The sequence below is a fragment of the Calypte anna genome, chromosome 4B, assembly GCF_003957555.1.
Source record: "Calypte anna isolate BGI_N300 chromosome 4B, bCalAnn1_v1.p, whole genome shotgun sequence".
In the NCBI taxonomy this organism is placed as follows: domain Eukaryota; kingdom Metazoa; phylum Chordata; class Aves; order Apodiformes; family Trochilidae; genus Calypte; species Calypte anna.
Genome location: NC_044249.1, coordinates 16,094,882 through 16,111,690, shown reverse-complemented (window position 1 = coordinate 16,111,690; position 16,809 = coordinate 16,094,882). Strand labels below are relative to the sequence as shown.

The window sequence follows — 16,809 nt, the reverse complement described above, 5'->3', positions numbered from 1 at the left end:
TACTGCTGCTTCTAGTGCTGCCTCTTCTGCTGCTGCTGCTGCCTCTGCTCCTGGCCCTCCTACTTCTGCTGCTGCTGCCGGCCCTGCTGCTGCCTCTGCTGCTGGCGCTGCTCCCGGGCGCTGCTGCCGGGCGGCGCGTGCGGGCGGCTCCGTGCGGGGGGATTTGAAACAGCCGCTCCAGGGGCAGCGCAGCGGCGCCGTCCAATCAGCGGCCCGGATTTTTCGCGCTGGTTCTGGCCGGAGGAGGGGGCGGGGCTGCCGCGCAGGATCGCCGGAGCCGCCGCCGCCGTTGCCGCCGCTGTTGCCGTGTCGCCTCAGCTCCCGCCGCTGCCGCCGCTCCCCGGCACCGAGCTACCCGCCGCCGCTTCAGCCCGGCTCCTGGGGGAGAAGGATGCGTTAGGGCACAGGTCAGTAGGTTGGGAGCCCGGCTGGTTCTCCCCTCCCCCCTTCCGCCTCTCTGGGGAAAGGAGGAGGCACCCGGGGCACGTTCCCGCAGGCCCCGGGCGGGAGGCGGGAGCAGCAGCGGCGAGGCTTCATCGCCCGCGGGGATGCTGCCGCCCGGCCCCGCGGCTGGCTAAGACCGCCGGGAGCCCCTTCCAGGTCTAGGACCGCGGGCCCTGTCCGGCAAAGCGCTGTGTAGGTGGAGTGGGGGCCGGGGGTCCTCTCGCAGGGCATCTGCTCCCCGGCCATTGCACCGGGGGCTCCCCCTCCGTCGGGGCTCCGCTCCCCTCAAACTTACTGCCTGCTCCCCTCCAGCTCTATCGCCCGCTTCTGCCCGGGCAATCGCCGGCTCCTGTTTCCCACTTCCCTGGAGGAGGGTTTTTTTGTTCACTCCTACCCCTCTCTCTCTCTCCATCTTTCCCCCCCGCCCGCTACCTGCCCCTCATTGAGGGGTCGCGAACCCTCCGCCCACCTCTCGCCTCCACCCCCCAGCACTCCCCCCCGGAGGCTGCCGCAGGATTTGTGCTGCTGGCTGGGCCTGACTCTTGGGTGGCGAAGGAGCGGAAAGGAGCGATGCCGAGCCGGAGTCCCGGCTGTTGCAGCTTCATCCTTTCCCCCCCCCTGCCCTCCTCCTCCTCAGCGCTGCGGGAGGTCGGGGGCAGCATAAAGGGGTAAGGAAGAGGTGCCCACCCGTCCCACCTCCCTCCTCCGGCGAAGGGGGGGAAATCAATCAGTGCAAATGAGAAAGAAAACCGCTGGGGGGGGGAGGGGGGTTAGAAGCGATGGGAAGGGGGGGAAAAAAAGCCTCCCCAAGGATTTAAACGCCTTATTAAGGGGGTGTAGATACCTCCCCCCCTCCCGTGGCGGTGAGGGTGTGGGGGGGTGGAGGCTGCTCCTACCCCTTCCCTCCGGGTAGGTCTGAGATTGTGAGGCGGCAGGAGTGAATGTAACTCTGGAAATGTATGGAGGGGGAAGCCATGTTTGATTTATTCCTCCACTAAACACTGGTATGATGATCCTTCTACTTAAACCCTTCTGCAGTCCATCCTGGACCTGTATGGGAGGAGAACCTTGTTAGGAAAACGAAAAAAAAACCAAAAACATTCCTGCAAAGGCATACAGGCTCGTTGGCTCAATCTTCATTAAGCATAAGAGGATAGGGCTCTTGTAACTTGAATTGGTATTTGTGTGGTAAAAGAGCCTGGGGAACTTGTATTCCCAAGGCCATAGTTACAGCTCATCCGCTGTGGCTTTACCGCTCTGGGGGTGGAGAAGGGAATTTGCCACACTACTTGAACATATTTATACTTGCTTTTGGGTTGTGTTGTTTTTTTTGTTTTGGTTTGGGTTTTTTTTTTCCAAATATGTCGGCTGAAAGGAGGAGTAAATACTAGTAGAAGTACAGACACAGTAAACACCATATTTAAACATATTTCAGAGAAAACCAGCCTCTTGCTAACAGGCATTAAACAGGCAAGAGACTGGTATCAGTCGTTGCCCATGTATTGTGTGTACATGAACAGTTTCCATTCTGACGTTTGCATGAAACTTGTTTTATAATAATTCTTAAATTTAGGAGCAGTAGTGCCTATGCTGAGTAAGCTAAACGAGGTCTGCTTCTAAAAAAAGCAGAAAACAAGGAAGATATGTTTGGTGTTTAGCCTTTTCAGACATCTATGGAAGATAACTGTAAACACTGCAGGGTGGCAGTGAAGTTTGTAATAGATTTTGCAGGGAGTACTTGCTGATGGTTTATGCGGACATAGATGCTCACTGAAATTTCCTTAAACATGGAGTGTGTGGCTCCAGCTGCAAGAATTAATTGAATCTTCAACAAAATGTTGAGATGTTAGTAGATTCTCTGTAAATTTGTTGCTGAAGCTGTTATTTGCTTGTTTTGCTACAGGAATTTTGCTTAGGAAATGCAGCATATCAACCTTAATAAGCTCCTCAGTTTCACAGGGTGGTATTTGACTGTTGGATGTAATCATTGAGTAAAACCACTGTTTTGTGGGACTACTGATCGCTCAGTCCTTACAGTTAATGCAATTTTTGATTGTTTGAGTAAGCATCCATATCCCATATGTCAAAGCGTGCTGAGATTTTTGCCTGGTATGCAGCCATCAGAAAATAATTTTTTTTTTTTTTTTCCAGTATTTGAATATAAAAGCTCTGGATATTCCCAGAGACTATATACAGCTTGTTCTTGCGATTGTTCCAGGAGTATCCACCCTCCTACGTACTCAAAGAAATTCAGATATTATAACCACAGTAAACCATAAAAATTTATCAAATGTTATTTGAAAATGTCAGGAGAAACTAGGTCATTATACTTAAAAGGTGTAGATTTAAAGTCGTTTAGAAAATGGAAATTAAATATATATTTTCTTTTTAGTTCAATACAATGCAGCGAATTGCTATTAAGAATAAAAGAAATAGTGTTTTAATATTTATAAGATTTTATGCCATTTTCTGAAGTAAGTGGTTGTTTTGCAGATGAGACTATTGCATTTAAATTACTGCCTGCATGCAGTAGACTGGATATTACAGCAAAAACAACCCCACATTGTTTTAGACTGGAAGCAAAAATTACTATTGAGGGGGTGGCTTTCTAATATTTGGGTGGTGAAATTGATGTGTATGGGTACAGGTACATATACATGTGTGTGCATATATTTATTTATATTTGAGTTTGTGTTCAAAACAGTGCTAACAAAATAGCAAAGGAATGGAAAGAAGGGGTTGGTTTTCAGTGCCCTATTGTTTGTGGCCCATTCACCTCTCACTTTTGGACTGAGCCTGGTTTTTGTTCCTATGCTGGTATCAGTATGTTTCCCAAATGAGGTGTTATTTCTACAGACTGCTAAATGTATATCTTGTGGTCAGTCAAAGCCTATTCACTGCACTGGGAGAAAGAAAGTTCCACCTGCTCTGGTCAGATTATTGGGTCAAGGATGTAGTTTATGATGAAGAGAGGGTAAAAGCACAATTCTTGAAGCATTTTAGAATCATAGAATCATACAATTGGCTGGGTTGGAAGGGACCTCAGAGATCATCGAGTCCAACCCTTGAACCACTGTTGCGGTTGCTAGACCATGGCACTCAGTGCCACATCCAGTCTCTTTTTAAATATCTCCAGGAACAGAGGATCCACTACTTCCCTGGGCAGCCCATTCCAATGCTTGATCACTCTCTCCGTAAAGAAATTCTTTCTAATATCCAACCTAAACTTCCCCTGGCACAACTTAAGACCCTGCCCTCTTGTCTTGTTGAAAGTTGTTTGGCAAAGGAGACCAACCCCCACCTGGCTACGCCCTCCTTTCAGGGAGTTGTAGAGAGTGATGAGGTCTCCCCTGAGCCGCCTCTTCTTTAGGCTGAACAGCCCCAGCTCCCTCAGCCTCTCCTCATAGGGTCTGTGCTCGAGTCCCTTCACCAGCCTGGTTGCCCTCCTTTGGACCTGCTCCAGGACCTCAATATCCTTCCTGAACTGAGGGGCCCAGAACTGGAATTTTAGTCCCAGAACCAGAATTTAGAACCAGAATTTTAGTCCCCTCTGGTTACTCCTGCTTACCTAACTATAAGTCATCTCAGGTTATAAGTGTAGAGATGGATGAGTGAACAAAAATGCCAAATGTTTTTTTGTGTAGAGCAAAGTAAATCACCTGGCCTTTTCTAGGAAAAGAAATCTCAACTCTCCCAAAGAGAGGCACAGTGGGAGGCATCTGCTGAGTGATATTGCTGAGAACAACAGATACCCTGACATCCAGTACCCAAACATTAATAAGCAAGTTCTTGGTGAGATTAATAGTATCACAGGAGATGATGATGGCTGCATCTTTTAATGCTATGTGTGTGACTCTACTGTTTGAGGGTTTTTTTCAACTTTTCTGCAGAGACACAAGAAATGGTTTTACAGTAGAGTAAATATGATAGTTCTGGTATAATTTGAGCATCTAGCCTGTGGATGAAGGAAAAATAGAGATACTGAAGTGGACCTAAGTGGATAAGTAAGTTCATGTTCCTAGGCAGCATCGCTTTCCAGTTAGGATATAGCTGTGAGAAATGTCTTTCTTGAGGATGTGTTGGACTCTCAGTGGTGTAAATGAGAAGACAGAGATGGAATGTGGCACCAGGATAAGCAGTCAGGTGGTAAACTGGAGAGGGGAAATTTCCCATTAGAGCTTTGCATGGGAGTCCAAATTTCCTTGGGTGTGTAACTGGAGGACCTGGGAGAAGGGGAGTGGGTGAGGAAGCCTTATTGATGTACCAGTAGTCACCTCATCCTACAGCTTGTAAATTTGTGCAGCCAGTCAGATGGGTCAGCTGTTTCATCAAGGCAGTGGTTATTTAGAAAGTTTTGGTTCTGAGAACATTTTTGAAGTAGAAGAGAAAAATTATCTAAATGTACCCTTCACTGCCTGCTCATATTAGCTTCTCTGTGACCTGTAGTCATTGTAGATAAGAAGACAGCTCTATAAATGTATTTACTTTTTTTCTTTCTGTTTACACTGGCAGAAATTACAGAAAGATATATCGAGGGCTATTTTTTATGTTTTCTATCAAGTTGATGGCATCTAGCATTTGTATTTTCTAGCACCAGCAGGAAGGAAAGTTTTTGGAAAGTGTTATAAAGGAAACTTAGTGGTCTAAGTTTCTACTCTATTCTTCTGCCCTTCTGGTGATTAGTGAGCTACAAAAATACACAAGATTCCTGGAAAATAGATTACATAAATGAATACCTTGAGTATGGTGATGATAGCCTGATGCATAGGCCATTGTGCATTCCTTTACTCTCAAACAATTCTAATCTTTAGCACCAGATTATCTGTTGACTCTCTGGTATAGTTGAAATTGTCCAAAGCATATAATAGATGATAGTATAAAATAAGTTTTTTTAGAACACATTTTGTGTACAATAAGGAAATAACAGTTCATCATGGTTCAACCAAAACCAAGATTTCAACTATTCTTTTTGCTAATATTAAGAAATAATATTATTACATGAGAATTTAGTACAACAGTATGATGTGCTACCTGTGAAAAGTAAAAGTTTTTAAATCTTTTTAATATTTCATAGCAATCAAATTAAATTGACTAAGTATGGAATAGTGAAATGCTAACCTGTATCTACTTCAGGGTGTTCTTATGTTGGCCAAAATTACTTTGCCCTGGTGCACCACTGATGTAAGTTTTCATATATTTTTATGTAAAACCTAAGTGACTTAAAGCATGTGTTAAATTGCAAGGGCAACTCAGCAGGTGATGGCTTAATTTCTAGCTTTGTCCCCATCCTTTTGACTTGTCCTGTTTTTATCTTAGTGCGAGAGAGCCACTTGGATCATGTTTTGAACTTTGGTATTCAGCTCCCCCACACAAACTGGAGCTATTTTAAATTCATCCATATCTGAGGTAAGGATACATGTGTGGAACATGACTGGAAACCTATTGCATAATGTTGATATTGAAATAGGCTTTCCTAGAAGCCTTTACAATTTTTCTCCTGCTGTCTGTGAAGGAGACTTCTCTTTGGAGAAGCAGAAGGTGGTCTTGTACTGTTGGCTGACAAGAGGTGGCCATTTAACTGTGTTTGTGAAACCTCTCCTCTTCTGGCCCTTGGTTTGTATCAAAACACAAAAATACTGAAATCTCACATCTGTGCTGAAACACACATAAAAAGTTTGGAAATTTGTGTTTTAAAATAATAATTTAAAAACTTATTTAGCCTTGAAGGCTAACATCAGAATTCCACACTTCCTTTTCCATCATCAAAAAGATAATAGAGCATGAACATTGTCCTGTTCTCTGTGTTCTGCCTTACTAAATAAGATACACCAAGGAGCAGAAGATGAAATATTTTGTGACAAATATTTTCAAGAAAGAAGGCTGAGAGTGGGGAAGGTTTTATTAGACCTGTGATCTAGATGCCATTTGAAATATTTTGAAAGCTACTTGTAAAAGAAGCAATAGGAAAAAGATGCAGTAATGGAGCCTCCTATCATAATATTTGGGACCCTTTTTATTTAGTCATTATAACAAGTATAAATATTGCTGCTGTTTCATGGGTTAGTGTTTGAAGCTGAGGTTCCCAAGATCGTATAGCAGATAAACCAATTGTGAAACAGCCCAGCCCCTGTGAGATCCCATCTCAGCAAAGAACCTGACTGCATTGGCACTCAGAAACATCTAAATTGGGGACTTACCTCTGTCGTAAAGAATGCCCAGATTCTACTGTGATAATAAAGCCATAGGGATTTAAGCCCAAGTGTGAACTTGGAGAGCTGTGAAGGACGAAAGACATGGATATGGATTCTTTTGCTAGATGCAGTAGTTGCCAAGACCTTTCAATCAGATACGAAAGAATGAAATTTATGTTGTGATTTTTCTGTGGATGCAAAATGCAGACCACCAGAAGCTGTTTTGTAGTAGCACTCCTGAACAAATTGGAAACAAATGCTGTGATTACATGTGGAACGTGACTGAAATTAAGCTATACTGTAAAAAACAAGTAGTAGTCTTAAAAGTAGTAGAAAGTGCATGTACAATATCTGTTCATCAGGTGAATGCTTAGCTCAGAAGTGGTGGTGATAGTTGAGTCTTCAGAAACTCTGCAAGAACAGCAACTGCAATTGCTTAATGCATTTCTACAGTAAAAACGTTTTAGATTTTCCCAGAAGAAGTAGGTACAACAGAATTTGTCTAGAGAACTAAATTTCATAAGGTAGTGAAGTAATCCACAGAAATATTGCAGTACTGAGAGAAGGGACAGCAAAAATGACAAGAAATTCCCACTGCAAACCTCTCAACACAGAAGGTTTTGAAAGTGCCCAAGGAGGATTTGCTTTGTTGAACAGGGAGGTGTTTTATCTTTCTCTCTTCAATTAAATGGCCAAGCTGCACTGCATCTGCAGAAACCTAACACTTGCCTTAAATTCTAGACCTTTTACCTTTATGAGTCTGTCTGACTTCTCTTCTGGGGGAACTCTTGATGTAGATGTAGCAGAAGAAATAGAAAGGCAATATACAACATGGCAGTGATGCGTTTTGTTAAGAGCATGTTAAAACCTCAGCACAGGAAGATACTTCAAATAATGTCAGAACCTCAACGGCCACTTATTGCAAGTATTAGGCTTTGTCTAGAGAGGATCTAGTGTTCCAAGTCTTCTGTGAGCTCAGGCCCTGTTTGAGTATTCTGCATATATCTGCCAGTTGTGTGTGTGTTGTTTCCTTCAAGGTAATACATTGACAGAATAATTAACATAACCACACATGTATAGTTAAAGTCTATGTGTAAAGTAGACCAGAATTTACACAGTGGGGCTGGGATTACATTATGGACATAATAATACTGGTTAGGTAGGTATATACACAGTTCTTGCTGAAAGGTTTTGTTAAGTTGGTATTGACTACCTCAAACTTTACCTTCCAGTTCATTACTTAATTTTTTGGGATGTGAAATTGAATGTGCTGGATGAAGGAAATCATATGTATGCTTTACGTGCTACTTGTCCACAGTAGAGAGGTGCATTGTCAGTGCAATGTGTTGCTCTTTTTATAAAGAACAGAAGCTGTGGCCGAATACGCTATGATCAAGATTGTGAAGCTCTCCTGTCTATCTGTATAGCTGGGCTTTCATACAGTTCAAAAGGCCTCATGTCTCACCAGCACAACACTGCTTTTTAGAATTATTCCAAAGCACCAAGTGTGCTTCTGGCATATAAATCCACCCACTTTGGAGGACAGGTTTTAATGTCATGATAGACAAAGGTAGAACCAGTTTTAAGGTTCTAGGTAAAATGAGTTTATTGTGTTTATTAAACACTGGGCGACATTGTTTATTTCTTTAGAGGTGTAGCAGATAAAGCTTTGTTAATATTATGATTTGATTCACTACTTATACTGAAAACTTATTTTCTACTTATACTGAAAACTTATTTTGCAATGTCATCCCAGATTTGATCTTCCCTCATCAGAATTTGCATGATCAGAAATTTTCTTGATACTCTCTCTGACACTTCTCATGCTGTGCTGTCATGAGAATAAGGGCAGAGTCATTGGTTACAATGAAAAGGAAAGAAAGAGATTATGGCACATTTATCTCCTGTCATGAGTATTACATAGAAGCAGAGGATCCTGAAGTTGATGTCACAAGGAGCAGAGGTAGGGTGCTGAAAAGAAAAAGGAGTTGGATTAAAGAAAGGGGGGAAAAATTAAAGTAGGCTGGGACCAGGTGAAAAAGCAGCATAAATAAATGCACAAATAAGGAAGTCACTCTGCACCCTCATGCTGAGATATTTTTTTAGATATATATATATACACATACATATACATATATAAAACTGCATTTGATTCTTAATTCCCAAGCTAAGTAGAAGCCAGATGTAGAACTGAGGCCCACTGAGAGACAAAGAGACCCATAATTTTGTTGATGGGTAAAGACCTAGACTGAATGAGCATTCTGGTTGTATTGAATTGTCAAGTCCTGATCTGCTGAAGACCAGCCATTCCCTCCAGCTGAACCATTTGGAACTCTTCAGGAGGCAGAAAAGTCCCATTGAGAACATAACCCTTCTATTAAAAAAAAAATAAATAAAACCAACAAACAACAAAAAAGCTTGTAGCCATTTATTGAGTAGCTGTGGGCTACCTTTTAGCATTTATTAAATACTGGAGGGAAATCCAATAATTTCTAGCACTTTAGGCTCCACTGATTTGTGGTCCTACCATAGTATCTGTATTCACTCGTCAGGCAGAAATACATAATTTTACAAGAATATGAATTTACCCAAATCTGTCTACTTCGTTCACCACCCACCTTGAGCAGCAGGAGTGGAACTGACAAAATGCGTTTATGTAGCAGTGGAAAAAGAGTATTTTTTTCTGATTTTGATGAAAACAAATTAATAGGGAGGAGTCCTGTTGCAGAATCTTCCAACCTTATCCTTGGCAGCAATTGTTTGTTGCAGAAGTGCTTCCTGAGGAGGAACATAAAGTGAAGTCCCATCAGTTTTGTAAGATTGCTTTCTGCAGTTGCAAGTAACACGTTAAGCAAATAAATTCTTTGCTTGTCATTTTGTAGTTCTTAACTGTACAAGCTGGTGTGGCCTCTTGCCTTCATGTGAAAACAATAAATACTTTAGTCTGTGAGTAAAGACTGTAACAATTACATTCTGAAACTTTGGAGGGAAAAAGGCAAACCTGAAACACCTTAGGGAAGATCAGTTCTATTTATATATTTTTTAATGTTTGGTGGCCAGTGTAAGTGCCACTATAAGTATGCTGATTTTTCCACTCAATTTTCAAAATATGCTTGATCTATTTATGCAAATATACATATTATGTCTCTGTATAACCATTGGGTACTAAAAGTGTAAAGGATTTTTCATGTATTCATTTAAAAAACTTTTTAGGTCAGCCTTGTGAGCTGAGTGGTTAACTGAAATCATTACATTTCTACTGCAAAAATAATGATAATGAAGTCTTCAGGTGCTTTTAAACTGAGAATTGGCTCCTTTGGACTAAAGTTTCCTGTTATTTCCTAAGATTTTTCTAAGAGTAGTGGCAAATTGTTAGCAAGTTCTAATATAATTATTTTCAGTTGTCTATCAGCTGCTACAGTAATGGTTTTCTTCATGAGAGGTAATGCTTTTGAATTTGCTGGATAGAGCTGGTTTGTAACAATTTCTGTGAGTAAACATGCAATGTAGTTTTCAGTTCTGCATTTTCTTCTAAAAGTAAATTCTGTTTCAACACTGCATTTTTTCATTATTTTAATGTACTGAAGAACAGTCACAGAATACTGCATAATAGTGAAGATGTCTTTACCATGATATTTTAGTTTTTTTATACAAGGTAATGCAAATAAGTAAACCTAAGTTTTCAAATGTACTAGCAAGTATGTGTTGTAACTTATTAATATCTTAAGTATTTTGTCTCATTCTGACCTGAAAATAGGAATAACCTCTAAAATTGATGAGAGAATGGAGAAGACTTACCAGGAAGCTATCTTTATAGAAAAAAAGCAACAGCCAACTATAAGCTTTTTCATTGCCAGCTTGAAAGCCTGATTTGTAGGTAATAAAAATAGCTTTTGGGAATAAAGTTCTTTTACTGTTAAATTGTATTTAGGTGTGTCTTTCTTCTCCTTCTCCCCCTCCTGAGTAATATACCTGAGAAAAGGCTCAGACAAAAAGGAAGTGGTGTTTAGTATTTACTCTGTTAACTCTCTTTGGCAGAATTGGAAGGACTGGACTACTCGCATTATTTCTGACACATAGGAAAAGCATTTCTGACTTTGCAGCACATGTGGAAGAAATGAATATAAATATCACATAAATGATGGTGGCCTGGACAGTAAATGAGGAACCTGACATGCAGACTAACTGTGTTTGGCTCATAACTCCTGACAGATGATGGACTTTCAAGTAGTTAATAACATTATTTAAAATGTCTGCAAAGTAGTTTTCCTCACGTGGAACGTTTTTTTTCTTTTTAGTGTGAAATGTGTACAGAGTGAAATGTGTGCAGTCTGTGTACAGAGCCATTGCAAGGATTGCCCAATTGTCGCTTTCTGATTAAAATACAGAGATCTTTCTCTGATAAGTTTGCTTACAGAAAGCTATTTGTTCACAAGCCAAAATATCATGTTTACTCAGCAGACTCTTGGGCTATCATGTTTTTTCCTTTGTTAGTGAAAATGGTACTTGTTGGATCACCAGACAGTCAATATGGGACAATACTATCTTAAGCTTATTAGCTGCTACTAGTGTGTGGTGCTTTTGTCCCTTTGCTTCCCCTACCCTCCCCTAGTTTCCTTTTCTATAGATACAGTCATCTAGAAGAAGATAAAGAATTTCTTTTGCTTCTATGTGATATGGTGGTCCCATGTGAATGCACTTAACTACCCAATCTAATCTTATGCTCAGCAGCTTCAGGACCTTACTCTTACAAAAAGATCTTTTCTGTGACCACTTCATTGTCATTTCATTCTTTCACGTCCTGTCTTCTAGATCTCCTTGCATTAATTCTAAGCTCACAGTGCTGCTTGGTTATCTGTTGCTGATCATTTTCTTTCCTCACTCCTTTTCTTCTTTTCTGCTTTATTGTCCTTACAAAAAGCCTAGTCCTTTTTCTTGTTATGGCATTGGGCTACCATAGCATTTAGATAGCAAAGGTGGTGCAGAGTTTAACAAGCTACAATTTTGCCTTTCTTGAAGCCCTATTTCATTCCCCCACTTAAATTTGCTGGCTTTTTTGCTTAACTGTCCCCCACAATGTATCTTATTTTTCACAAGGAGGACTGAGATACACATATTGACAATTTACCTCCATTTATTGTCCTGAAATTGTTGACTAACCTGCAACTTGCTCTCTATGAGTCTCACCTCCCAGTGGATCTGTGTTTGCTTACGGTGCTCATCTGTTATCTTTGACCATTATTCTGCCTCCTCCTATTGGCTCTGATAAACCTTTGTACACACATGGTGTATTTTCCATATCCTATAATCTGTATCTACTGGTTCTGAGAAACTTGCTGCCTCAAATTGCTGCCTTTGTGTTTACTATCCTCATGTTTACTATCGGCCTGAGTGTATTGACTTCCTTTTACCAGTTACTTCTAATTTTGTGGACTCCCTAAGCTCCAGTGATTCAAGGAGCCTTTTTCAGTGCTTTTAGCTGTTTGTAGTGACTTGAATTAGTGAGAATGGTTAATGGAACCTTCACACACTGAATTGCTAAGATCTACATGCTGTGTATCTTCAGACATATTAGGCAAATTGAGTTAACCACTGAAAGTTTGGGTCTTTGACTGCGTGGTCTTTCCATATTTTTGCTACATGGAATTACTACCCTTAGGTTTATTAGCTGGAAAAAAAGTCACTTGATTTCTTTAAGCTGTGTCTTTCCACGTAATTATTTACTGATCATTGTCCACACAGGCTCTGAGCAGCTTCATCTGTGTTGGCCCTGATTTAAGCTTGGGGTTGGAACAGTTATTCTTAGGAAGTCCCTTGCAGCCTAAGTCATTCTTTAAGCATATGGTGGGTTTTGTGTTTTGAAAGTCTTAAGCTATCACTTTTTTAATGCATGCAGAATTTTGAGGTAGAGTACACCAGTAAGGTAATGTAACTTTATTATTTGTTGCTTTTTTGAGTTGTTCTGGACTGCCTCAAGCTTGATTACTTTCTATCTTAAATCAGTGATGAAAGTCAGAGTTATTCTTAAACTGGACAGAAAAATACTATTAAAATTATGGATGAAAGCAGTTATGAAATGCAGATGTCCTGATGTCTCGATTCAGAAATCCAGATCCTGGTAAGCAGCTAATGAGGCTATATTAAAAAATATTTTTCAATTTAATCGTGTAGTTGATGGACAGGAGGAAGTCAGGAAGCATTTTTGGTGCTGGTCCTCTTTTGAAAACTGCTCTGAGCAGCATTGGCAGGGCAGTGGGGAGCTGCTGTGGTTGCAGCTCTGGCTGGGTCAGGCAACCACTGGAGGGCGTCTGCAGCCACAGGAGAGCTGCTGGTTTCTTTTTCAGATAAAGGGAATTTAGATGCCCAAATCAAACCTCTGTTTTGCATTCTGGTTTACTCTCTTAAGAATCTGTGGGAAGAAGGGATGGATTTTGCAACAATTAAGTGTTTTGGAATATTTTTTTTTTCTGACGAACTGTACTGTTATCTCCCTAACCATCAGCATCACATGTTCCATAATGGGCTTGGCTTTTGCCTGGAGATTTGTAGAATTTGTCAGCAGTTGTTTCTTAAAATAAATATGATTTCAGTTAAACCTCCTGAATCACAGCTTGAAACACTGTAATATTATTAATTGGGTTGAGAGTTTGTCTCATGTCTATGTTTTCAGAGAAGATATTGTGAAAGCATTTGAGTTCTTGTTTCATTTAGTGAGCTCTTTGTTCTGGTGGAGTTTTGAGTTTCCTTTTACCTCTGACTCCTCTTCAAAAGAGTTATATAGTTGGCTTGCTTCCACTCATTTTATCGGATATTTTATAATTCAGACATCATCTGGCTAAGGAAAGATTAGAACCTTCCCTATCACAGACTCACTTGGAGTTCAAGAATACTTGCTTTTCTTACTCTGTGTATTACCAATTTTTCAGGCTGCTGTTTGTCCCTGAAGAATGGTTTTCATCTGAAATAAATCTATATAGCTTGTGTGGAGAGAGAGAGACCCTTTTATCTTGTAGGTACCTTAAAGCAGCATGTTAGGGAGATAAGAGTATTTGCAAAAGAGTGACAGTGTTATGGTTTTTAGATTATTATTTTTTCCTGCATCTTTGTGAAAAGGTTTCGTGTTGGCCGATTTTGGCTTTGAGTTTGGGTTTGCCAGTCTTAAGCTTTGCCAGACCAGGGTAGTGCCCAGTTATAAGAATTTCTACGTTGCTACTCCTGATGTAGAGCTAGCAAATACACAGGTTTCAGGAACATGCCAGTTGTAAGCATTAATAAGGTGCTGAGATTCCGAAGAGATTTCTTCCATAGCAACTGACAATTCAATAGTTATTCATCATGCCTTTTACTGCACATTTTTTAAAGCCTGTGAGACTAGATTTGATGAATTTTTGATTCAATGTGACGGTTTTTGGACTTAATCATGTATAAAATTGTTTACCTTGAGTTTGGGCATGGATATGATTATTGAGCTGAGCTTTCATAATATTTATGGTGGTGTATTTCTCTATCTCATGTATACATTAGACCTGGTAATATGAGAAGTCTATGCATATGATTTTTAAAAATGAAGATCATCATCTTGCCTGGACTGGGAGCACAAAGGAGTCACTTTTCCAGATTAATTTTTTTTCTACATTAGTATAATGTTGAAGTGGACAGGTTTGGCATTTAGAACACTCAGAAAACCTGCTGAGAGCACATAATAATACCATTTTAGCTTGTTGTGTGTTTTCAAATTTCTGTATGAAAAATGGATGTTAGATGATGTTGTTATTAAGAAGCTGAAAATCCAGCAGTTGCTTTGATGATTTATATTTTTCCCAGTGACCACTGACCTGAAGGATCAGCTGTTCCCCAATGGGCTGGTGTGCTCATGGTCCAAAATGCTCACTTTTTATTCATTCTCATAGCCAGAACACTGTCTGGAGACTGAGCTGTGGTGTTTCCTCTGGAGGTGTGCTTTGATGGGAGATCAAAGGGCTGTTTGTAGGGTGAGAAAGAGAGAAGTTTGTGATGCTGCTGTCCATGGTGTGGGAGCTACAGGAGCACAGCCTCTGGGTTTTTTACCCTGGCACAAGCTCTTACAAATAAACTCATCTGTTCTACTTTGTTATTAATGATATTATCTTAGGTCTAACTCTTACTTGTTTTAAAGAGTGCAATACTTTTGAGTAATTAGTGTGGGTAAGACACGTGTTGCAGATTGTTAACAGATTGTTAAAATGAAAACTATGATTTTGTTGTCGGGTTTTCTTGTATGAAAATTGATTAATAAATTAGTTTTTCTTGGACTTTTTCATAAGGCATGTTAATAGATATTGAAATATTTTGGTTATGAAGATCTTAAGCAACATTTTCTTTAGTAAAACCTTATCGAAGGACATTGAGTGTTATATTAGTGGGGACATAGCTGAATATTTAGTAGCTTTTGGCATTTCTGTATTAAAAATACTCTTTTTGTCTTACTGTAGCAGTGTGAGACTGGAAACATCTGGGCTGAATGGACTTTAGCATCAAAAGAAGTTCTCAACTTTTAACTCGAAAAATTAACTACATCAAAATGAAGCAGGTACCAGAGATCCTTGGAAATACCAATGGGAAAACTCAGAATTGTGAAGTGAATCGCGAGTGTTCGGTCTACTTGGGCAAAGCACAACTTTCTGCCTCCCTACAAGAAGGTGTCATGCAGAAATATAATGGCCATGAAGCTCTTCCATTTATTCCAGCTGATAAATTGAAAGATCTGACTTCTCGTGTGTTCAATGGGGAGTCTGGGGCCCAAGATGCCAAACTGCGCTTCGAGCCCCAGGAAATAAAGGGAGTTGGAACACCACCCAACACTACTCCTATCAAGAATGGCTCTCCAGAAATTAAGCTGAAAATCACTAAAACCTACATGAATGGAAAGCCTCTTTTTGAATCTTCCATTTGTGGAGATAATGGTGCAGATGTGTCTCAGGCAGAGGAAAATGAACAAAAGCCAGCAAACAAGGAGAGGAGAAACAGGAAAAGAAGCATAAAATATGACTCCTTACTTGAGCAGGGTCTTGTTGAAGCAGCGTTGGTATCGAAGACTTCAAGCCCCACTGAAAAGAAGGTAGTTCTCTTTTCATATTCTTTATCTTGTTAGTTTTGGTAATCATATTGAAATTTCATTTGCTCATATACTAATCTTAATTTCAAGTATTTTGATAGGTGCTTCCCACAAACACGTCACTTTCTATGATATTTTGTCCCAACAAGGGATAGATAGACTCTAGTTCTGGTCTGTGTTTCTCGTCAGGAGGAGGAGTACCCCATAAATTCTATTTCTATACAAGTAAAATAAATATGTCTCCAGAGCAAAATCAGAGCATGGTGTAATATGGGTAAGTATGAAACAGATGCTTCATTCAGATAGGTTGCTAAGACCTAGGGATGTTCACATGGGCAAGGTAGCTTAGAGAGGCCTCTAAATTTAGAGATGGTCTTTAACTGTTGGAGCATGAGGTATTCTGGCTTCCTAATAACCAGATGATTCAGAAAAAAGGAACCCTATTTCTGTATTACTGCTTCTGAATTAAAAAAAATAAAATAAATGTACTCAGCTCTCTGTTGGCTGCTAAGCTAGACTCTTGACCTTCAGATTTTGGCAGCTGGAATATAGTCCCTAGCCTTACTTGTCATCTGAAAAGAGCTCATTTTGCTCTTTTGTATTTATTGAAATAATTGTATTTATTGAAAAAGTCTAGATACTTGTATTAAATGTCATTAAGCTTTCTGGTCAGCTTCATCTGTTTATTGCTTCTTCTGAACATGGGCGGAAATGGAAATTTCATTTTTTTTTTTTAATTTGCTTTGCCAAGTTGTAATTAAGAATGCTGCTGGGATCCTTTTTCCTTTTGTTTTTATTTTTTGTTACTATACTCCACTTAAATGATTGTGGTTTGTAGTCATTTTGTCTTGGAGGAAGAAAGCTACATTGTGAGGATACTTCTGTGTCTATTAGGTTTCTCAATGAGTAATTCAAAATAGTGTTGTATAAAACAGTAAATATTAATGAATGCTTTGACTAGTGAACAGATCATGTTTTTACACACTAAAACATGAACTGTGTGTTGTAGTTTTCTTCATCTGCAGGCTTACTAGTTAGTTTGATTCTTACTCCCTCCCAAGGTGACTTGCAAAGAACTGA

The 16,809-nt window shown here is 40.1% G+C and overlaps 1 protein-coding gene across 1 annotated transcript in view; it reads left to right on the top strand.

Annotated features, from left to right (window-relative positions):
* The first annotated feature begins 265 nt into the window (after nucleotides 1-265).
* The window catches only part of NSD2 (nuclear receptor binding SET domain protein 2), a 68,477-nt gene continuing 51,933 nt past the window's right edge, over nucleotides 266-16,809 (top strand). The window contains exons 1-2 of the mRNA XM_030450765.1: nucleotides 266-407; nucleotides 15,107-15,732. Coding sequence (XP_030306625.1) covers nucleotides 15,136-15,732 — 597 coding nt within the window. The 5' untranslated portion in view covers nucleotides 266-407; nucleotides 15,107-15,135. The remainder of the gene's footprint in view (nucleotides 408-15,106; nucleotides 15,733-16,809) is intronic.